Consider the following 22,443-nt stretch of genomic DNA (forward strand, 5'->3'; position numbering starts at 1 on the left):
CCTCGAGCGCTCCCTCCCCTCCTCCTCCCCCTGCCGGTGCTCCCCGCCAGGCAAAGCCCTGGCAAATCCGGCGGCGGGACTTCGCCCAGGCGGCCTCCCAACTCGAGCGTGGGGCTCGACGAGGCGGACGGAGCTGTGCTTCTCCGGGCCTAGGGTTTTGCGACGGCGGCCCCAGATCCAGAGGGCCGGGCCTCTAGACCTGGCGTGGCGAGCACGCGGGCGGCGCCGCGCGACCCTTTGGGGGCGCGGGCGCGCGGCTGCGGCTGCTTGGTTGTGCCCTGGCAGATCCGTGTGGCGGAGGCTGCGGGCCAGTGCGGCGGCGGCCATGGTCGGCGGCGGCAAGGTGCAGGTGGCAGGTCCCCGCGACGGCGCCACTAGCCCTGCTCAACACATCCCCCTGCGGTGGCTGGCCATGTTTGGCAGCCATCCGGCGGCGGCTGCACTGCGCTGGCCGGTGCTTCCCTACATCGACGGTGACGATACGTGGTTTCCCTCTCGGTGCTGGTGGTCCTCTCCGGCGATCTGCTTCCCCGTCTCCTGTCTGCTCTGCTTCGGCGGTATTTGGGGTTCTGGTCTTGGCCGGGCGAGATCCCTGCGCGGCGATGGCCTGCGCTGACAACAGCGACACCTGAGGGTGCCGTTACCTGCATGGAGGCGCTGTCATGGCCCGGACTGGACCCTCTCCCCGAGCACCGGGGAAAATCCTTGGTCCCGTTCACTGGACAAGGCGGCGGCGGCGTCTCAGCACCGTTCCCTTCTTGAAGGTGCTGCTTGGGTCGCACTTGGAATCCCCGATGCAGCAGCTGGAGATGGTGGCCTCCCCGGTCTTTCCGGCGAGGCTTGCTGGTAATGCGATGCTGTGATGAGGGCTGCAACATAGAGCGTGGGCGCCCGGGGCGCAATGTACGCCGGCGCCGGCATGTCCAAGACGATGGCTTCGCTACTTCTGGCTGGGTCCTGCCATCCACCTGCCGTCTCCTAGGCACATATGGGTGGAAGGTACGTTGGCCCGGACAGACCTGGAGATGCGGTCTTCTTCGGAGGCGCCTGGCAACGGCTGTGACGCGGCCCTGAGGCTGAGTCTAGCTGCCTCGCCATTCATGGTTGGACAAGGCAAGACCTTTCGTCGTTGCGGTCTGTAGTTGGTAGCACCTCCTCACCTGCTTGTTTGGTGAGGACGATGGTGTGTGTGCGTGTGTCCCTCCTCCTGGGAGGTTGTACCTGTACTGCTGTTCTCTTCCTGTTCAATGAAATGAAACGCAAACTCTTTTGCATTTTCTCGAAAAACACTTATTGTTTAGTATCACTGGATGTTCTATTCACATGAGTGATGTTGAAAATGAAAACAATCCGCCAGTTTCCACATGCAACAATGACTTTATTTTAAAAATAAAATTGAAGGGGCGCAGATAAATTGTCACCAGCATGAAGGCAAGTAACAACTTGTATTGTGTGGAGGAAAACTTTGGTAGATTACCCATAATTCACACCCCAGAGTAAGCCTGTCATTTGTGGATATTACTGGAAGCACAAGACTTTCCGCAGGGATTTGTGACACACGTGAAAACAAAAAGATCGCAGCATCCAAAGACTGGAAGAATATGCGTGCGCCAGCAAAAAAGAAATTCCCAATGCTGCAAAAATATATGAAACGGCAGTCAGGGAAATAATTAGGCAAGCTGGGAGAAACAGCAGTCAAATGATGCTCCCAATCCACTAGTAAAATGTAAGGTCACAAGCAACATTAGGTTACGTTTATGTGCATCATACCATTAAATATATATACATCAGTTGTAAGAGGCAAACAGCAGTTTCACGTGGAAGCACAATGCCAAGAATAATGATTTACTGCAAAATTTCACCTTAGAAGAATCACCTGCCATTCGTGAAGCAAAATGTTTCAACTGGTCGCCGAAGGATCTGCGGAGAAGAATTAATGTCACAAATACAACAGGAATACATTGCAGTCACTAGCCTTACGAAAAAAATGTTTTTTTCACAAAAACGATATGCTTCATAAATATACTATAGAGGAGCACACCTCATTATGGAAGTAGACCAAAAATGCACGGATTGTTTCCCTGTAGGGACGAGAGACACCATCCCATAAAGAGTGTTCTCCTTCCACAATATGGTACCTATCGAATCAACAATTTAGCATCACTTAGTCACACAGAGCAGGACAATAACTATAGCTAATTATCCAGTAAGGAAGTATGAAAAAAGGTATATTTTGATCAGCACTGGAGGGTTGCTACCACTCCAGCTTTGCTTCTGAAGGATCAAGAGGCAAACGGTGCCCAAGCAATCTCCGGACGGAGAGTGCTTCCAAAGTGCTTTCATCGGACAGTCTCAAGCATCTTGATCTTATGTCACCCACAGCAGGTCCACCTAAGACATGAAGGCTAACGTTCAACATCAGAAAAGATTGGACTGTGGTTGTTATGTTTAAATATATTATTTCAGGTTATAGAAGCAAACGGATGATGATGTAGGAAATTTGGACTTACCAAGCACACGAACAATCTCAGCTGTGCTTCCACCATCATCAGAAACTGGTAGGACATGCGCAACCCGGGTAGTCACTTTCTTCAACTCTTCTACGACGCCATTAAATGCTGTTCCACCTGGATCAAACCAAAAAGGTTATAACAATAATACATATAAGTTTAGGTCCTCATCCTGTAAGATGAGATGAGAGCCAGCCAGAAAAGAACCGAAATAGGCAGCTTAGAACATATGGAGGCTACCATTGCCAAGTGCTGTTTTAAAAAGTGAAATATCAGTATGTTACTGAAATTCCTCTGATTGATAGAAGACACCCAATAGGACTATTTGGACATGTTTTCTCGAATACAACTATTAACACAAAACACTTTTCTGTCTATGTGTATCCATGTCGTAACTGTCAAATAATGTCCATCGAACACTGTATGTTGAGAGACAACTTTGCTAGCCCCCCGACTCTCCCCGCAAACAGTAGTGAAGTATCCATGTCCAAAGTAGTAGTGCATACAAATATTGAAATATCAGACATGACAATCCCCCCCAAATCTCCAACTGTGACTACACTCGTACAGTCACGGGGGGCTCAGCCAATTGCAAACAGGTTCGCTCGCGGATTTGCACCTATTCATCATAGGCAGACGGCACACCGGTGGCACGGCGACCTGGAAATGGCGGTTGTCCTAGCCCGTCGAATCCCAACCAATTCACGCGTGTCGCCAAGTGCCACACGCCAACGCGCGCTGAAAACGACCGCGTACCCCCACCGATTACGCCGCGCGCACGCGCCACTGGCAGCATCGCTCGTGAGAAGCAGAGAGTCACCTGAAAAGACGAGCAGGGACGGGGGAGCGGCGGCGGCATCGGCTCCGGTGGCGGCCATGGCGCGAGGGAGCCGGGAGGAGGAAGAGGCGGCGGATCTCCCTGGTGCGCGGAGGCGGACCCGGAGGGAGCAGGTACCGGAAGAGGTGGCAGTGGCGGGGCCCGCGGTGGCCGCTGACGTGCGCGGCGTTATATAGGGTGGGGTGGCGAGGAGCGGCATCGGGTGGACGCCTGGACGGAGGAAGCTGCAGCCGCGCCCGCAGCGCATCAAACAGCGAGCAACCGGAATCCGCGCGCTCTCTCCCTCCCTCTCGCCTGTCCGTGCATCCTCGTGCTCGCGCCACTCACCCTTACCTTTGCGGCCGTTCCGGGGATTGGGCGCGGTGACGTGGCGGCTGCACACTGGCCGTGAGACCGATCAACGGCCAGGATATGGGCTCTGGGCTTTCATGGGTTATGGGCTCGATGATAGTACATGCCAATTGGGACTTTGAGCGGGCTATGGTCCAAAATTAGCACCGAAGTGTGGATTTAGCACCTGCTCCTTTCCTAATTTGAGTGAAATCACTAATCAAAGAGTACTCCTTTCAAAGATTACTCCAACCTCTCTAGGTTGCGAGCCACTTGTCGCAACCTATGAGTTTTCATTTTTTTCGTAGATTCGTTTATTTAAAACGTTTTATCTATTAAATCATGTGTCCAAATCTCGAACCGTTTTTATCGTTGGATTTCACGTGTCAAGATCTTCAAAATTAGATCCAATGTTGATAGGCTTTGACGAACTTTTTTTTCCAAAAAAAGGATGAAAAAACTGAACCAGGAGCACGTTTTGTTTTCCCTTTACGAAAGCCGTTTCCGAGAGGCACGGCCGTACCTCTCGCGGAAGCAAAACCATGTCTCTCACGGAAAAAAAATGAAAACACATTTTTTCCCGTTTTCGAGCTCGCGGAATCAAAATCGTACCTCTCACGAAACAAAAAAACAGAAAACGCATTTTTTCCGTTTTCGAGAGGCATGGTTGTGCCTCTCGCGGAAGCAAAACTGTGCCTCTCACGGAAGAAAAAAAAAAGATAGAACGGGTTTTTTCCGTTTCCGAGAGGCATGGTTGTGCCTCTCGCGGAAGCAAAATCGTGCCTCTTACGAAAGAAGAAAAAAGAGAAAACGCGTTTTTTCAGTTTTCGAGAGGCACGTCACGGAAGCAAAATTGTGCCTCTCACGAAAGAAAAAAAAGAGAACACATTTTTTTCGTTTCTGAGCAGCACAGCCGTGCCTTTCGCGGAAGCAAATATGTGCTTCTCGCGGAAGAAAAATCATGCCTCTCACGAAAGAAAAAAAATGTGAATTTTCTTTTTTTTTGTCGAAAAGCTAAGAAAGACCGGTGAAAATAGCAAAGTCGAAAAGAACCATCTAAAAAGCTGAAAATGTGTACGGAAAATAGAAAAACAAAATCCAAAGAGAGCGCTTAGAGCGCACCAAGTGGCGCGCTCTCAGCCCACCCCATGTGATCGTTGGGGAGACTCCTGAAGGAGCGTTCCTCAACTAGTTGCTCTCCGGATCCTATTTAGCGCTTCACATTTAATAGGAAAGAAGTTTCACCTCGGAGTAACTTCTCCATGCACAGAAAGTATCTAAGGAATCCAACAACTTGATCCAGATTGGGGCCGATATATTTTATTGTCAAGATCTTCATCGTGCGCACAGACTGGGTCAAGCTTGTGGGAATCGTTTTCTGGATGACAGTCAAACATACATCAAAAAAAAATATGAATTTCAAGAAGAAAAAGAAGAAGAGTGTTGTACCTGAACGATTACGGATGCAATAACAAGTTCGGATAATTTGGCAGACGAGTAGGCCAACATTGTCAATTTCAGTGCGTCAATGACCCTGATTTTTGCTGGACCTTCTAGATCAGATACAAGCAAGCTCTCAAGGAAAGGAGTATTCTCAATGACCATATCGTGAAACAACTCAATTGATCTCTTTCCAAGTAATGTCTTGTTGGGGGGCCAGCAAGACACATAAATCCATCAGAGATTCGTCGAGGCGATGTGGAGGCTAATGAACCCGTGGATCTGTTGAAAACAAAGGTACTCGAGCATCGTACAGACACGGAGCAGGTGCTCCATAGCCTCCTTCGAGATGCCAATGTCGAAGAGGCCGAGCTGCTTGAGTTGAGAGAGAAGAAGAGCGGGCGCGACATTAATCTGGGGAAAATAGCAGGAGCTGAACCTGGCGCGGCGCAGCGTTGGCACGAGGTGGAGTCCTAATGGCGGCAGAGAGCGACATCGTCCACCTTCAAACCTGAGCTCCTCGAGTTGATCTAGGGTGAGGGATAAAAACCACTCGTCGAACTTGGCTTGGACCTTACAGTTGGTATTGAACATGCGGATGTCAAGGCGTCTGGTTAGCCCAGGGTGCGATGCAAGGATCTTGGAGACTGAGGCCATGCGTTTGCAATCCCCATCGCAGAGGCAGCTGTCGACGGTGAGGTTGAGAGGGACGCAGCGCCAGAGGGGCGCCATCGTCGGGAGAGCAGGGTGGTCCTCACGCCAGATTGATGGGGAGGATGGTGATGATGACGCGCAGCATGTCCTCGGGGAGGCTGTTGATGAAGTCCACGCTTGTCGGATGCGGTTTGGGCTTGAGCGCCTCCGCCTGTTGGCCGCCTTGTCGTCCATCTCAACTGGTGTACATGTGTGCTGGTGTGTATTGGGTGTTGGGTGTGCGCGAGTGCGTCCTTGCGTGCATGTCGCGCAGTGGTGTATGTGTGTTGTCGTAAAGCTAGTGACCGTAGTGATACGCTGAGCTAGTGACCGTATAATCCCTCGGTAAAGAGAGATCGAGTGAGAGGGCAGGCCCGTGAGAGATAGAGAGAGAGAGAAAGAGATATTCCCTCCGTTCGATATGCCTATAATTTTTTGAAAAGTCAAACTTTTGAAACTTTGACCAAGTTTGTAGAGAAATTACTTATATCTACAATACCAAAAATATATGACACGAAACTACAATCTTGTAATGAATCTAATGATCGTTCCAGGTGTAAATGTTTTTTCTCCACATATACCTGGTCAAACTTTTGTGAGGTTTGACTTTTCAAAACATCCATATGTTATGGACGTGGGAGAGTACCTAACTAGAGAGAGATTAAGTGCGTGTGAAAGTGAAAGAGTGAGTGTGAAAAAAGTGTGTGCATGTGTGTGTGTGTGAAAGAGAAATGGACAACACACGATAAAGTAGAGAAAAGGTGTGTATGTGTGTGTCTTATGCAAACATATCACGCATGCATCTCCGGGAGCGGAAGTGAGGTGAGGAGATAGTGTGTGGTTGTTTGCAATGGAGAGAGAGAGACCCCTAGCACGTGGCCAAGAGAGGTCTAGCAAACAAGACAGAGAGGTCGAGAGAGACGTATGGAGAAAATGCAGACATGGAGAGGGAGAGAGTGTGTGTTTGTGATAGAGAGATCCCCTCGAGATCATGAGGGGACTATATGGGTGGGAGATCGAGTGACAAGGTGTGCGTGTGATAAAAAGATACCCCAAGAGAGATCGAGATAGACCTAGGGATGGAAGGAGACAATACGTGTGTTTGTGATGGATAGTGAGAGATAGTCATACCTAGGGGGGAGTGCATGTTCCTATAATGGAGTAAGAGATAATGGTACTTACGGGGGGTGCGTGTGAGATAGAGAGAGAACAGGGGGGAGAGTGTTAGATGGGTTTATCTAGTGCGAGCGAGATATGTGTATGTGTGATCTAGGGGATATAAAGTTTAAGAGAGAAAGAGGAGCCCCGATACGGCTGAGTGGTACGTGAAAGAGTTGAGAGAGAGAGAAAGAGATACTCCCTACGTTCGATAATGTAGTGCATATTAATTTTTGTAAAGTCAAACTTTGGAAAATTTGAGCAAGTTCATAGAGAAAATTATTTATATCTACAATACTAAAGATACATCATATGAAACTACATCCTGTGATGAATCTAATGATATATGTTTGTCACTCTAGATGTAAATGTTTTTCTCCACATACTTGGTCAAACTTTGTGAGGTTTGACTTTTTGCAAAAATCTATATGCTATGGACCGAAGAGTATACCTAAGTTAAGAGAGATCAAGTGTGTGTGAAGGAGAAAGAGTGAGTGTGCGGAGAGAGAGAGAGAGAGAGAGAGAGAGAGAGAGAGAGAGTGAAAGAGAAAGGGACAAAAGACGATAAAATAGAGAGAAAGTGTGCGTGTCTTATGCAAACATATCACGCATGCATCTCCGAGAGAGAAAGCGAGGTGAGGAGATACACGGAGATAGCCAATGTGTGGTTGTTTGCAACGAAGAGAGAGACCCCTATGGCATGTGTCCAAGAGGGGTCTGGCCAACAAGGGACAGAGGTCGAGAGGGACATATGGAGAAAATGGAGGCATGTGGAGGGAGAGAGTGTGTTTCTGATAGAGAGATCCCCTCAAGATCATGAGGGGGCTATATGGGTGGGAGATCGAGAGATGAGGTGTGTGTGCAATATATGGACGACCGAGGTTGAAAGCATGTTTAATAAATTCATTGAAGGGCTTAAATTATCCACTGCACCGTTGAAAGTGGGTGATCCCACCAACAAGGTGACGGATGCTAACTCCGACAAGGGGGAAGCTACTAGTGAAAAGACTCCTTCTTCTAGTGGTAAAAATGGCACTGGCATCTTTTCCCATGTGGAACCTCCACTTGTTTATGGTGGACCGATTCCTTCCACTCATTTGAATCATGCTGGTCCTCCCCTAAGATTGTGAAAAATTAGGACTTTGATTCTTGGGTTTATCGCTTTAAGCGTCATTTAAATCATGTGAATACTAACCTTTGGAGAATCATTGAAGAAGGTTTCTATCCGCATGACCGAAGCAACTTCACCCCTAGAGAAGCCGCGGATAATCAATTCAATGAGAATGCTCTCTTCATCATCCAAGATGCAATTCCACCCGAAGATCTCCCTCATATTCGGCCCTTCGCCATGGCCAAAGATGCATGGCATTGTGTTGTCTCCCTCTACCGGGGAAGTGCAAGCATTCAACGCTCCAACTATGAAGTGGTGCAAGATGAAGCCGATGAGTTTGCAATGAAAGAAGATGAAGAACCTCGTGAGCTTTATCGGAGAGTAACCAAACTCGCGGTCTCACTCCGAGATCATGGGAGCAAGGACACGGATGACAATTGGATCAAGCGCAAATTTCTCAAGGCAATGATGCCTTACCACAAGGCCATGTCCTCCGTCATTCGTCAAAGGCCGGACTTCCACACCTTGTCCTCAAGTGAAGTGTTGGATGAGTTTGTGGCTATGAGCATCTTGGACAAGACCGCCGACAATGCAGTGCTACGTTCTCAAAGAGCAAAGAAGCCCAACCTTGCATTGAAGGCCAAGGTTAGTGTGGAAGAAGAAGAAGAAGAGGAAGAAGAGGAAAGCAACCCCGAAGATAGAAAGTATGCCTATCATGAACACATGGCTCTTGCTTCAAGGCAATTTTGGAGCAAGAAGAACACAAGGCCCAACTTCAACAAGATCAACTCAAGTGGCGCGAAGGTCAAGCAACGAGTGAGGACTTGCTATAATTGTGGCAATGTGAGCCATTTTGTTGCGGAATGTCCTTACGAGAAGAGGGAGGACAATGGTGGCAAGCTCGTCCGAAAGGACAAGGCCAAGTCTTTCCCCAACAAGAGCAACTTCACCAAGAAGACTCCTCCCAAGGCGTTGGTGGTCCAAGAAGAGTATAATGAGGATGAGGATGATGATGAAGATGGTGAGTCGGTTGCCATGGCCTCCGTTGCCATTGCGACAACTCCACGGGTGTCTCTCTTCGACTCACCCAATGAGAGCATCACCGCCAAGTGCCTCATGGCTAAAGCCACCAACAAGGTAACCCCCAACATCAAAACTACCATCATTAATAATCCTTCCTTGACGGATTGCATTGATGAACATGAGGGTTCTAATGTGGAGAAGAATGAGTTTAGTCTTTTATGAGTAAACTCAAGGGTAAATCTAAGAAGCACGTCGTTGCTCTCTTGGAACAACTTGGTGAAGCCAATGACATGATCGAGGCTCACGAAGATACCATCTCTAAGATGGAGGGACATAGTCGTGACTATGCCGATGAGATTTCGGATCTTTCCAATGTTGAGGAAGAGTGTGGTCTTCGTTTGGCTCTTGAGGAGTCACACAACGATGATCATGCTAAATTAAAGAAAGATCTTGATCATGCTCTTGTTGTCTCTCGTGTGCTATCCTCCGAAAAGGCCAAGCTTGGGGTTGATCTTGCTAGACTCAAAGAGGAGTTTGATTTACTTGACAAGGCTCACAAGGTCTTGAAGGGTGCTCATGCTAGCCTCAAAGAGTCTCATGATCAACTCCAAGTAAAGCTAACCAAGGAGAAAGCCGCATTTCCTCATATGGTCTTAATTGATAATGCAAATGCCACTAACCCGTGTTGTGAGCATGTGCATCTTATTGAGGAGAATGCTAAGTTGAAGGAGCAACTTGAGAAAGGCCTTGTGTCTTGCATACAAGGCGAGAAGAACCTCAACGACCTTTTGAGCAATCAAAAGGAAGTTGTGGCCAAGGAAGGGATTGGGTACGGGCCCAAGTCCAAGAACAAGAAGAAGAATGACAAGGCCAAACGACCTCCTCCTCTCAAGCAAACCTTTGTGAAGGAGGGAGAGGGTGCTACTAAGGAGAAGAAGAGGAACACCGTGAAGGGTGGTGATGCCAAGAAGGGCAACACTTCCCTTCCCAACAAAGCCGGCGACTTTAACCCTTCTTATGTGTTATGTCGTGCTAGTGATGGACATATTTATGCCAAATTTGTTGGTTCTTCTTATGAGTACATTGAATGGTCTATTTGGGTTCCTAAGACCCTTGTCACTAACATCAAAGGACCCATTACAAAATGGGTACCTAAAACCAAGCATTGATTTCTTGTAGGTGTTTGCTTCCGGTGGGGGATCATGGTTGCTCGATAGTGGAGCAACTAATCATATGACCGGAAGCAAGGACTTGGTGGTGGATGTTCACAAGATTCCATCTATGCACACCAATGTCGAGTGGGGTGATTCCTCGTCCTCTAAGGTATTGGGACTTGGCAAGGTTGTCATTTCTCATGATCTCATGATCGAGAAGGTCATGCTTGTTGAGTCCCTTGCATACAATTTATTTTCCGTTCAACAACTTGCACTCATGGGTTTTGCCACCTTCTTTGATGTTGATACCATGGCCCTCTTGTGGAGCAAGACTCTTAAAGTAGCCTTTGTTGGGCATGTCGAGAATGGTCTCTATGTGATTAACTTTTCGGAGCGACCCACTAAGACCGCGACATGCCTAATGGCTAAAGTTGACGTGGGATGGCTTTGGCATCGCCGTTTAGCCCATGTCAATATGAGATCTTTGCAAAGTCTTCTCAAGGGGGACCATGTCCGTGGACTAACAAATGTTAGTTTTGCTAAAGATCGTGCTTGCAGTGCTTGTATCGAAGGAAAGCTACATGAGAAGGCTCACCCTCCCATGACTATCATTTACTCGAAGAGGCCTTTGGAGCTCCTTCATTTGGATCTCTTTGGGCCTCCATCCTTTGATAGTCTTGGGGTAGAAAGTATTGCTTGGTGATCGTGGATGACTATTCAAGATACACTTGGGTTTATTTCTTCAAGAGGAAGAGCGAGACCCAACAAACCGTCATTGATTTTTCAAATGAGGCCCAACGTCAACACAATGCAAAGATCTTGACAATAAGAAGTGACAACGGCACCGAGTTCAAGAACTACACCTTGGATGAGTTTCTTAGTGATGAGGGGATCAAGCATCAATATTCCGCACCTTACACCCCTCAACAAAATGGTGTAGCGGAGAGGAAGAACCGTACGTTGATGGATGCGGCAAGGACCATGATGGCGGAGTTCAAGTCTCCATACAACTTTTGGGCCGAAGCCATCAACACCGCGTGTCATGCATCAAATCGGCTCTATCTCCGCAAAGGCTTGAACAAGACTCCATATGAGATACTCACCGGTAACAAGCCCAACCTCAAGTACTTTCGGGTGTTCGGGTGTAAGTGTTTCATTCTCAAGAAAGGTGTTCGTTTGTCTAAATTTGAGGCTAGAGCTTATGAGGGCATATTTGTTGGTTATGCTACAAACTTTCATGCTTACCGTGTTCTCAATAAGTCCACGGGACTTATTGAGGAGACGTGTAACGTGGAGTTTGATGAGGAACGGCTCTCAAGTGGAGCAAAGTGGCACTTGTGATGTAGGTGATGAAATTCCTCCTCAAGCCATAAGAAGAATGGGAGTTGGTTTTATCCTACCCATTGAGGAACCCCTTGTGGCCGAAGGAGAAGGAATGCTCCACTCAAGTGGAGCCATCACCAACCCAAGGCCCACACGCTTCCGAAGAACAAAGTGAAGGCCCTCAACCTCATGAACAAGACCAAGGGCAAGATCAATCTCAAGATGGTGTTGAAACATCAAGTGATGCCCAAGGTCAAGTTCTCTCCTCCGAGCAAGTTCAAGATCAAGAGCTTCCTCGAGATCAAGAACAAGCCCAAGACGGCGCTCAAGATGATCAAGTGACCGCTCCTCAACTCACCCCCGAGGAGGAATTGGAGCGTCGTGCCGCCAAGATTGCATCCAAGCTCTCCACCAAGGGTCATCTCATGAAGAATGTGCTTGGAAGCATTCAAAAGGGGGTAAGCACTCGTAGACAATTGGCAAACTATTGTGAACATCACGCGTTTGTCTCTTGTGTTGAACCCCAAAAGGTCTATGAGGCGCTCGAAGATCCGGATTGGCTCAATTCCATGCATGAAGAACTCAACAACTTCAAGTACAACAAGGTGTGGAGATTGGTGCCAAGGCCAACGGGGAACCACAATGCCATTGGAACCAAGTGGATATTCAAGAACAAGCAAGATGCTCATGGGACCATAGTTCGCAACAAGGCACGATTGGTAGCACAAGGCTACTCCCAAGTCGAGGGTATCGACTACGATGAAACCTTTGCTCCCGTTGAGGGAGTCCTGGATTAGGGGGTCCTCGGACAGCCGGACTATATGCTTTGGCCGGACTGTTGGACTATGAAGATACAAGATTAAAGACTTCGTCCCGTGTCCGGTGGAAGGCAAGCTTGGCAATTCGGATCTGTAGATCTCCTCCCTTGTAACCGACTCTGTGTAACCCTAGCCCCCTTCGGTGTCTATATAAACCGGAGGGTTTAGTCCATAGGACAAGAACGATGATAATCATAGGCTTGCTTCTAGGGTTTAGCCTCTACGATCTCGTGGTAGATCAACTCTTGTAATACTCATATCATCAAGATCAATCAAGCAGGAAGTAGGGTATTACCTCCATCGAGAGGGCCCGAACCTGGGTAAACATTGTGTCCCCCGCCTCCTGTTACCATCCGCCTTAGACGCACAGTTCGGGACCCCCTACCCGAGATCCGCCGGTTTTGACACCGACATTGGTGCTTTCATTGAGAGTTCCACTGTGTCGTCATCATAAGGCTTGATGGCTCGTCTTGTTGTCAAGGACAACATCACCTCTGGGGGAGCCCTGGCTGTATGCCAAACTCTCCGACTAGGCGGCTTCGTCATGACCGCCCGTTCGGCCGTTGCGCCGACGATGACTTCTCGGGTCATCAAAAACAACCTCCACGTCGGCTCGGGATTCGCCGAGCAGATGGATCCAATGGAGCTCTCTTCCTTGAACGAGCTCTTGGATCGCATCGCCGCCTTGGGAGTTGCTACGGACTATGATCGGATCGGGCTTAAACCCGACCAAAGGGAGATTAACTCTCCGCCGGTCACCCATCAGATAGCGGTGGTGGAGGAGCAACGCAACAATTCTTCCTCTATCTTGAGGACAAACTATGTCTGGATTCCCGAGCTCTCCGAGCTGGATACCCATCTACGGGAGGACATGCCCAAGCTTTGAACCTAGAATCAGACAGCGAGCCAGATCTATTGGGCAACATCCCGGAGCCCGAACTGCCAAGCTCGGAAACTCCTCCGCCCCTGGGTCTCAGATCGGGTCAGGGTTCGGACCTAAATCTACCCACCCACCCAGATATAAGTGATCTTTCCCACATTAGACAAGAGCCCCAAGAGACGGTACATCACTATTGGGCCAGATTCCTCCTTGTAATGAGCAAGGTTAAGGACTGTCGCGAGGAAGACGCAATTTCATTCTTTTGCAAAAATTGCACGGACAAGGGAATCCTCAACGCCATAAGTCGCCATGACATAGCACACTTCGCTGACTTTGCGGCCATAGTACAGAAGTACTGTGCGATGGAAAGCGCCTGGAAAACCCAAACAAAATTCGGGGATCCGCCGGCTCTCACTAAACCCCCCATCCGAACTAAAAGGGTGTACTCTCGTACGTCACCCGATCCAATTACAAAGAAACAAAAGCCCACTACAGGGCGTGGAACCGTATTGGAGGGATGGCTCAATGGACCATGCAAAATTCACAGTACAGCGGATACCGTGCCAACACATAGCCTTAGAGCATGTTGGATACTCCGGCAGGTGGCCAAGAGCGGCGAGGATATCCTCATCAACAATACAGCAGAGTACCATCCCATGGAAAATAACAATACAGTATTGACAGTCTTCGAGACCTTCGCCTCAAATAATAGGCGCAAGCGAGCACTCCGCAGCCTTGCCGAAGTCTGCCACGTGGCAGCAATAAATCCATGGAGCGACACGACTATAACTTTCAATGCCAGCGGCGAACCTAAATTCTGAACAGCCCGAGCACCAGCCGCCTTGGTCCTTAGTCCAATCGTGGACGGCTTCCGGCTTACTAAAGTGCTCATGGACGGTGGCAGCGGATTAAACCTCATCTATGAGGAGACTCTTCGAAAAATGGAAATAGACAAGAGCCTCATTGAGCAAAGCAGCATGACCTTCAGAGGAATCATCCCTAGTCGGGAGGCACGATGTGCAGGAAAAATCACACTAGATGTGGTATTCGGCACGCCAGAGGATTATAGGTCCGAAGAAATCACATTCCAAGTGGCCCCGTTCAGTAGCGGATACCACGCCCTTTTAAGGCGGGAGTCATTCACGATCTTCCAAGCTATACCCCATTACAGGCACATGAAGCTCAAAATGCCCGGGCCCAATGGAATCATCACTCTAGCTAGTGATCCGGACATAGCACTCCGCGCCAAAAATAAAACCGCCGCACTAGCCCTCGAGGCGTTATCCGAAGCCCTTGCGGCCAAAGAACTAACTGCGCTGCGCTCCGCAGTGGACAGGGACGACGTGATACTCGACAAAAGACCCAAGTCCATGTCTTCTAAACCAGCGGACGAAATAGTCAAATTCCAAGTCCACCCAACGGACCCTACAAAAACAGCATCCATCGGGGCACAGTTAAACCCCACAGTAGACGCCGCACTATGGGAGTTCTTACGCGAGAATTGGGACATCTTCGCCTGGCATCCTTCAGACATGCTAGGAATCCCACGCAGGCTGGCCGAGCATAGCCTTAACATTCTAACGGGGTTCAAGCCGGTCAAGTAGACTCTTCGGCGTTTCTCTGAGCCTAAGCGACAAGCCATGGGAGAGGAGCTAGCCAAGTTACTTGAGGCCGGATTCATTAGAGAAATAAAACATCCGGACTGGCTAGCAAACTTGGTGATGGTACCAAAGAAGGACAAATCCTGGCGCCTATGTGTCGATTTCAAGGACCTTAACAAGGCCTGCCCCAAGGATCCCTTCCCCCTCCCCCGCATCGATCAAATTATCGACGCTACCGCAGGACACGACTCATTGTGTTTCCTCGACGCATACTCCGGATACCATCAAATTAAGATGGCGGAGTTCGATCAAGCCGCAACGGCATTTATCACTCCATACGACCCCTTCTGTTTTAACACCATGCCTTTCGGGCTAAAAAACGCCGGCGCAACCTATCAACGCATGATTCAGACATGCCTAGAAACACAAATTGGCAAAACAGTGGAGGCATACGTAGACGACATGGTCATTAAAACCAGACACGTCGAATCCTTAATAGACGACTTGAGGCTCACGTTCGACAATCTCCGAACATATGACATCAAGCTCAATCCGGAAAAATGCGTTTTCAGCCTGCCCGCCGGAAAGCTCTTGGGCTTCATCGTCTCCAGTAGAGGAATTGAAGCAAATCCGGCTAAAATCCGAGCTCTGTCACAGTTGGCTATCCCAACAGACCTCAAGCAAATCCAGAAATTAACTGGATGCGTGGCTGCCTTAAGCCGCTTTATCTCCCGATTAGGAGAAATGACACTACCCCTTTATCGCCTTTTTCGACGCACCGAACACTTTGAGTGGACGGATGCGGCCACGGCCGGATTGGAAGAAATAAAAGCCGTTTTGGCCACCAACCCAATCTTGGTCGCGCCAAATGTCGGCGAACCAATGCTGTTATATATAGCGGCAACACACCAAGTTGTAAGCGCAGTGCTCGTCGTCGAAGGAGAGACGGACGGACATAAGTTCCTGCTTCAAAAGCCGGTATACTATGTATCCACTGTCCTCACTCCATGCAAATCACGGTACCCACATTATCAAAAGATAGCATACGCGGTCTTCATGGCATCCCGAAAATTACGACACTACTTTCAAGAGTGTTCAATTACGGTGGCCTCTGAAGTACCACTCAACGACATAATAAATAACCCCGATGCCACGGGCCGGATTGCTAAATGGGCTATTGAGCTCCTCCCGTTCGACATAATATATAAACCACGGCGAGCCATTAAGTCACAAGTACTGGCCAATTTCGTCGCCGAATGGACAGAAGCCGAGCTCCCTAAAGAGTACGGCGCGTACTCCAATTGGATCATGCACTTTGACGGTTCAAAGATGCTGGCTGGTCTAGGGGCAGGCGTCGTCCTGACATCCCCCACCGGAGATATAGTCCAATACGTACTCCAAATATTATACACAGACTCCAACAATGCGGTAGAATATGAGGCCCTGTTGCATGGTCTCCGGATGGCAGTCTCCATGGGCATTCAACGCCTAGAGGTGCATGGGGATTCGAACCTCGCAATATCTCAAATAAATGGAGACTTTGACGCCAAGGACCCAAAAATGGCGGCTTACCGCAACGCCGTCCTCAAAATGTTAGCTCGGTTCGAGGGGCTTGAATTCCACCATGTGGTCCGGGAAAACAATCAAGCGGCGGATATCCTCGCCCGCATCGGCGCTAAGCGCGACCCTGTCCCACCTAATATCTTCTTGGAAAGGCTGTTTAAGCCATCCGTGGTATGTGAAGGAGAGACCGGCAACAACAGTCCGGACCTGGCCACAACACCAGATACCGAACACTCTGACATAATCGGAGGCTCTGCCACCGAAATAATGCCTTCGGCCCACGTGATTATGGCTGTCATCGCCCCGTGGACAGAACCCTTCTTGGCCTATCTAACTAGGCAAGAACTCCCTGAGGACCCAAACGAGGCACGTTGCATTGTGCGGCGGTCTAAAGCCTACAAGGTCCACGAGGGAGAGCTTTATAAGAAAAGCACTACCAAAGTACTTCAAAGGCGCATCTCCGAGGAAGGACGGCAACTTTTGGCAGAAATTCATGCTGGACTTGGCGGCCACCACGCCGCAGCTCGGGCCCTTGTAAGCAAGGCCTTCCGTACAGGTTTTTACTGGCCGACGGCCCGAGCAGACGCACAGGACCTCGTTCAACGTTGCGTCGGTTGCCAGCTTTTTGCAAACCAAAGCCATATGCCACCTACCGCTCTCCAAACAATCCCCATTACTTGGCCCTTTGCGGTCTGGGGGCTTGATATGGTCGGACCCCTTAAAGGGGGAAGCCACAAGAAAAAATACCTATTGGTCATGGTGGATAAATTCACCAAATGGATAGAGGCCAAACCAGTTAAAACGGCCGAGTCCGGACCAGTGATAGACTTCATATCCGGGGTTGTACACCGTTATGGTGTCCCCCACAGCATCATCACCGATAATGGTTCCAACTTTACAGCCGACGAGGTAAAAACTTGGTGCGGCAACATGGGCATTAAGCTCGATTATGCCTCCGTCTATCACCCCCAAACAAACGGTCAGGTCGAGCGGGCAAATGGTCTCATTATGAGCGGCATTAAACCCAGATTAGTGCGATCCTTGAAGGAATCAGATACGCACTGGGTCGAGGAGCTCGACTCCGTACTATGGGGGCTGCGGACCATGGCGAATCGCACCACCGGATACACACCGTTCTTTATGGTGTACGGCGCAGAGGCGGTACTGCCCTGCGACATAATTCATGACTCACCTCGAGTGCGCATGTATGAAGAGAAAGAAGCCGAGCTTGATCGGCAGGACAGTTTGGACGCCCTGGAGGAGGAGCGTGACGTGGCAAAAGCCCGCTCCGCATTCTATCAGCAACAGGCTCGACGGTATCAAAGCAGAGAAGTACGGGCCAAAACTTATAACGTTGGCGAACTCGTTCTACGCCTACCGGAGAAGAAAAAGAACAAACTCAAGCCCAAATGGGAAGGTCCCTTCGTTATTGACAAAGTTCTGACCGGGGGAGCGTACCGTCTGTGGGATGCATCGGACAATCGACTCGAGCCAAACCCATGGAACGCAGCCAGACTCCGAAGGTTCTACGCCTAGTGCCGGACTCTGTGTTTGTCTCCTTACCTCCGTCAATTTTTTATATATCCGTTATCTGTCTTTTCTTTCTTTCTTTCTTTCTTCCATTTTTCTTCACAGCCTTAAAAGGTTAAAATGTGTCTTGACTACACAATCTTGACGCGCTAGGCGTGCTCATTATACCTGGGGGCTTCTTCTACAGAAGCTTAATATAACTATGATCCGGGCTCTATGCCCCCCGCACATGTGTTACTTTTCCACATGTACCTTTTCTTCGCCATTATATGCATTGATATGACTTAAGTTTTGGCCAAGCTGGGTTGCCTGGCTCTTGTGTTTATGCCCTACGTTCCCGTTAATTCGGCTAGGGCATCAGGGGAGCACCTCTGTGATTGTTACTGCCGGGTCAGCCGGATGTGTACCTCAGACTGGGTGAAGCCGAAAGCTAGCGTTCTTAAGGGAATATTCGGTCGGTGAACAAAAGATGACTTTTATTTATTGTAATACATGCCCCCCAGATGTTTATATCCTGCGTATCTTTTTGTAGTTCGGACATGCACATTAATGCATGCGTACCCAGGGAAAGGAACCCTTAACGGAACTATTCTCCCTGGAAGATGTTTCTTCCTATCCATGTAATATAACATAGCTAGTTGGGTACTTGTCTGTTCAAGCAATTATGACCCCTACGCCTGGTTTCCACGCGTACCCCGATTTTTACATAACTGAGCGGGTATTCGGATACACTTCGGACTGTCGGGTCCATAGGTCGAAGCAAAAAGGTCCGCCATGACAAATGATTTACAATCCGGCTAGGGACAATATATGTCACTTGAAGTACACAGTCACTTAGACTGACTAAATTCTTCCTCTATACCATCCAACAGGCTATCTAGCCTACAATCCTATTGGGAATACTTTGCGGCTAATTTCACTTGGTCATACACCAAACTGACAGGGATCTCTTTCCCATCAGACCCCACAGGTCCGACCTCGGCCATGTGGTTCGGGTCAGCCTTGGTATATCGCGTCTTCACCATGGCCCAGGCTTCCCTTGCACCTTGTCGGCAGGCTGATATCTTCCACAATCAGAAGCGCCGCCGCGCTCCCCTGAGCATCTCTACAAGCTCCCCCATACCTCCTAGCAGGGAGGCGGATGGCCACAAGGTTTGGGCAATGCCCTGCATCACCTGTCGTACTTGTTCGTGCAGTTGTGAGAGCTCTGGCAGAAGATCACCCGTAGACCCGGACATCTCCTCCGCGGGACGACCCGTCAGCATACCTACAGATATAACTCTGCTAGCCGGTTTCTTCGCCGAACTCTATAAAAGTTCATTCAAGCACTTACTAAAAATGCCGCGTCGAAGCCTCTTATTCTCCTTTACGGAGTCAGCAAGCTGGGCTCGAACATCTTTCAGTTCAACGCCCAGCCGGGTATTGGCATCTTGGAGATCGTTTTTCTCCCGCCTAACCTGCGTAAGCATGCGCTCGCCAGCCTTTAGCTGTTGTTGAGCATGTTGCTCATCCCCTCGCACGACCTCCGGATTCACTCCGGGATCATCTGCAGAATCTATTGTTAGATTTGCATGCATGCCGAATACTAACTGGTACATGTCATTCTTTTCGACAGAAATAAGTGTTACCAGATGGGGCCTTCTCGGACTCCTTCATTGCGGCAACTGCGGCCCGTAGCTGGGCTTTGCACTCCTCCAGCTCTTGAGACAACTGGGTATTCTTCTCCGTAAGAACCTACGCAAGCAACGATCCTTAAATCAGTTGTGCCAACTGTTTCAAGTCTCAGGGGCTACTGATATACATAATTATTAGATTTTATTACCCGTATATCCTTTACATACTGGTCCGTGGCTCTGGCAAGACCATTTTGAGCAGCTCGGATGTACGCGTCTCCGGAGTTGAAGGCATTGAACGCCTCTTGAGAGAAACAAGCATCGCGGAGTACGGCCTGACGACGCCTGTGATTCATGGCACTCTCCACTTCGGAATTCGTAGCGGACAGCCTATCCGCATCCTCTGTAGAGGAACATTCGGTGTTGGCCCCACGTTAGCGTCTGCCTCTAAGTCTGGCTCTGTAGCTCGGCTGGTGGAGGCGTGGCCGGCAGGCTCTCCGGATATGGTCCGACAAGCGTTTTTCCTGCCAGGAACCATGGACGTTATTATATTTTAAAAGACGACAACCACGGAGCGGGGTTCTTTTTCATACCTCTGCGACGGCGTCTCAGTCCTGACCGCCTTCCTTTTAAGCCTACCCGGTTTCGGTGCCCCTTGTTGGTGAGTCACTGCGGGTTCGGCATGGCGTCCCGAAGACCTTCCCTGTAAGACACCATATGTGTGCGGTAGGTGAAGTGCAAAAAAGGGATCCTTCTCGGAAGTTAGGACTCTGGTTTTACTTACATGCGATGCAGGGAGCAGTCCAGGATAATCGGCTATGATGGCCACCAAGGCACCATCGCAGCTTAATTGATAGAACGTCCTGTCGATGAGCTCCACAAATGTGTCCGGATCTTCTTCGAGTCCGGGGTCGAGGGCCCGGTCAGGGTCCTCTGGTTGTGGAGACGGGCTGTGGACCTCCCTCACAGCTTTTCGCAGTTCCTGCTATGAAATAGCAAGGTAAATACTTATGATGAAGAATGCGGGAAGGTTCGGAGTAAAAAGTAGCAGCTCACCCAGTTCGGGGGGTTGTACATGGAGAATCCATCCCGTGGCTTAATGCGGATGAACTCCTCTTCCTCTCCTTTATATAAATCGGACAGTATTTTCGCTAGAGCAGCGACGGAGTCCGGTCCCTTACGACCGCGGGTAGCATCGTCTTCTGCATTGAAGTGCCACATGGGTTGTCCCCGATATTGAAGTGGTTGCACCCCCTGCATTATACATATTGACATAACCTCGATCATTGTCAATCCTGATTTGGCCAGCGTTTTTATCCGGCCCATCAGGTAAAGGACTTCTCCGTTATCTTCCTCTTGGGGGCTCCGAGGGCGCCAGCTGCGGCGTTTCTTCAAAGGGGCGTTGCCGAACTCAGGAAGGCCCATCCGAATAGGGTCCGGAAGGGGGACGTCCTCCATATAAAACCACTCCGAAGGCCAGTCTTCGGATGTCTTGTTCAGAGTACCGGACAGGTATCCGGTCCCGGCGATGCGCCATATCTCGGCTCCGCCCACTTGATATATTGATCCCTCCTGTGTATGGGGTACGAGGCAGAATAGCCTCTTCCATAGCTTGAAATGAGCTTCGCAGCCCAAAAACAGCTCGCAAAGGGCAACGTAGCCAGCGATGTGTAATATGGAGGCGGGAGTAAAGTTATGCAGCTGGAGGCGTAGAACTCCAGGAGCCCGCGGAGGAATGGATGGATTGGAAATCCTAGCCCCCTTAATAAGTAAGGGACAAGGCATACCCGCTCTGTAACACCGACGATGCGGCTATATCTCCTACGTGTCGAGGCACGACTTAGAGGCATAACCGCATTGTGGTTTTGTCGCAAGAAGGGTCATCTTCACACAATCCCATGTAATGAACAAGAATGGGATAAAGAGAGTTGGCTTACAGTCGCCACTTCACACAATACACAAATAAATTCATACATCATCCAAAATACACACATAGACCGACTACGGTCAAAACCAAATGAAAAGAAGATAACCCCAAATGCTAGATCCCCGATCGTCCCAACTGGGCTCCACTACTGATCATCAGGAAACGAAACATAGTAACAACCAAGGTCCTTGTCGAACTCCCACTTGAGCTCGGTTGCATCACCTGCACTGGTATCGTCGGCACCTGCAACTGTTTTGGAAGTATCTGTGAGTCACGAGGACTCAGCAATCTCACACCAGCGAGATCAAGACTATTTAAGCTTATGGGTAGGAAAGGGTAGTGAGGTGGATCTGCAGCAAGCACTAAGCATATATGGTAGCTAACATACGCAAATAAGAGCGAGAAGAAGAGCAACGGAACGGTCGTCAACTAGTAATGATCAAGAAGTGATCCTGAACTCCTACTTACGTCAAACATAACCCAAAAGCCGTGTTCACTTCCCGGACTCCGCCGAAAAGGGACCATCACAGCTACACACACGGTTGATGCATTTTAATTAAGTCGAGTGTCAAGTTCTCTACAACCGGATATTAACAAATTCCCATCTGCCACATAACCGCGGGCACGGCTCTCGAAAGTTCAAACCCTGCAGGGGTGTCCCAACTTAGCCCATTATAAGCTCTCACGGTCAACGAAGGATATTCCTTCTCCCGGGAAGACCCGATCAATCTCGGAATCCCGGTTTACAAGACATTTCGACAATGGTAAAACAAGACCAGCAAGACCACCCGCTGTGCCGACAAATCCCGATAGGAGCTGCACATATCTCGTTCTCAGGGCACACCGGATGAGCCAGACGTCGGGTTGGCATAGACCCTGGTTGCCCAGGGGGCGCCGGACATCGCTCGGTTTGGACCAGCACTCGAAGGAG

At 49.4% G+C, this 22,443-nt stretch overlaps 1 protein-coding gene across 2 annotated transcripts in view; it reads right to left on the minus strand.

Moving 5' to 3' along the window:
* Window positions 1-3,687, minus strand: part of LOC123078558 (uncharacterized protein YNL011C) — a 25,952-nt gene extending 22,265 nt beyond the window's left edge. Inside the window, exons 1-6 of one of the 2 annotated variants that reach the window (XR_006437509.1) lie at window positions 3,331-3,675; window positions 2,511-2,627; window positions 2,259-2,391; window positions 2,042-2,138; window positions 1,863-1,920; window positions 1,478-1,634 (exon numbers count right to left, since the gene is read on the minus strand). Coding sequence is in view for 1 of the 2 variants with exons in the window: in XM_044501109.1 (XP_044357044.1) it covers window positions 1,478-1,634; window positions 1,877-1,920; window positions 2,042-2,138; window positions 2,259-2,391; window positions 2,511-2,627; window positions 3,331-3,595 (813 nt within the window). In the remaining variant the exon portion in view is untranslated. Of the gene's footprint in view, window positions 1-1,477; window positions 1,635-1,862; window positions 1,921-2,041; window positions 2,139-2,258; window positions 2,392-2,510; window positions 2,628-3,330 lie in introns of both variants that reach the window. The other variant, XM_044501109.1, reaches the window with a different exon arrangement.
* Between the last annotated feature and the right edge of the window lie 18,756 nt (window positions 3,688-22,443).

The sequence above is a fragment of the Triticum aestivum genome, chromosome 3D (genome assembly GCF_018294505.1).
Source record: "Triticum aestivum cultivar Chinese Spring chromosome 3D, IWGSC CS RefSeq v2.1, whole genome shotgun sequence".
Lineage (NCBI taxonomy): Eukaryota > Viridiplantae > Streptophyta > Magnoliopsida > Poales > Poaceae > Triticum > Triticum aestivum.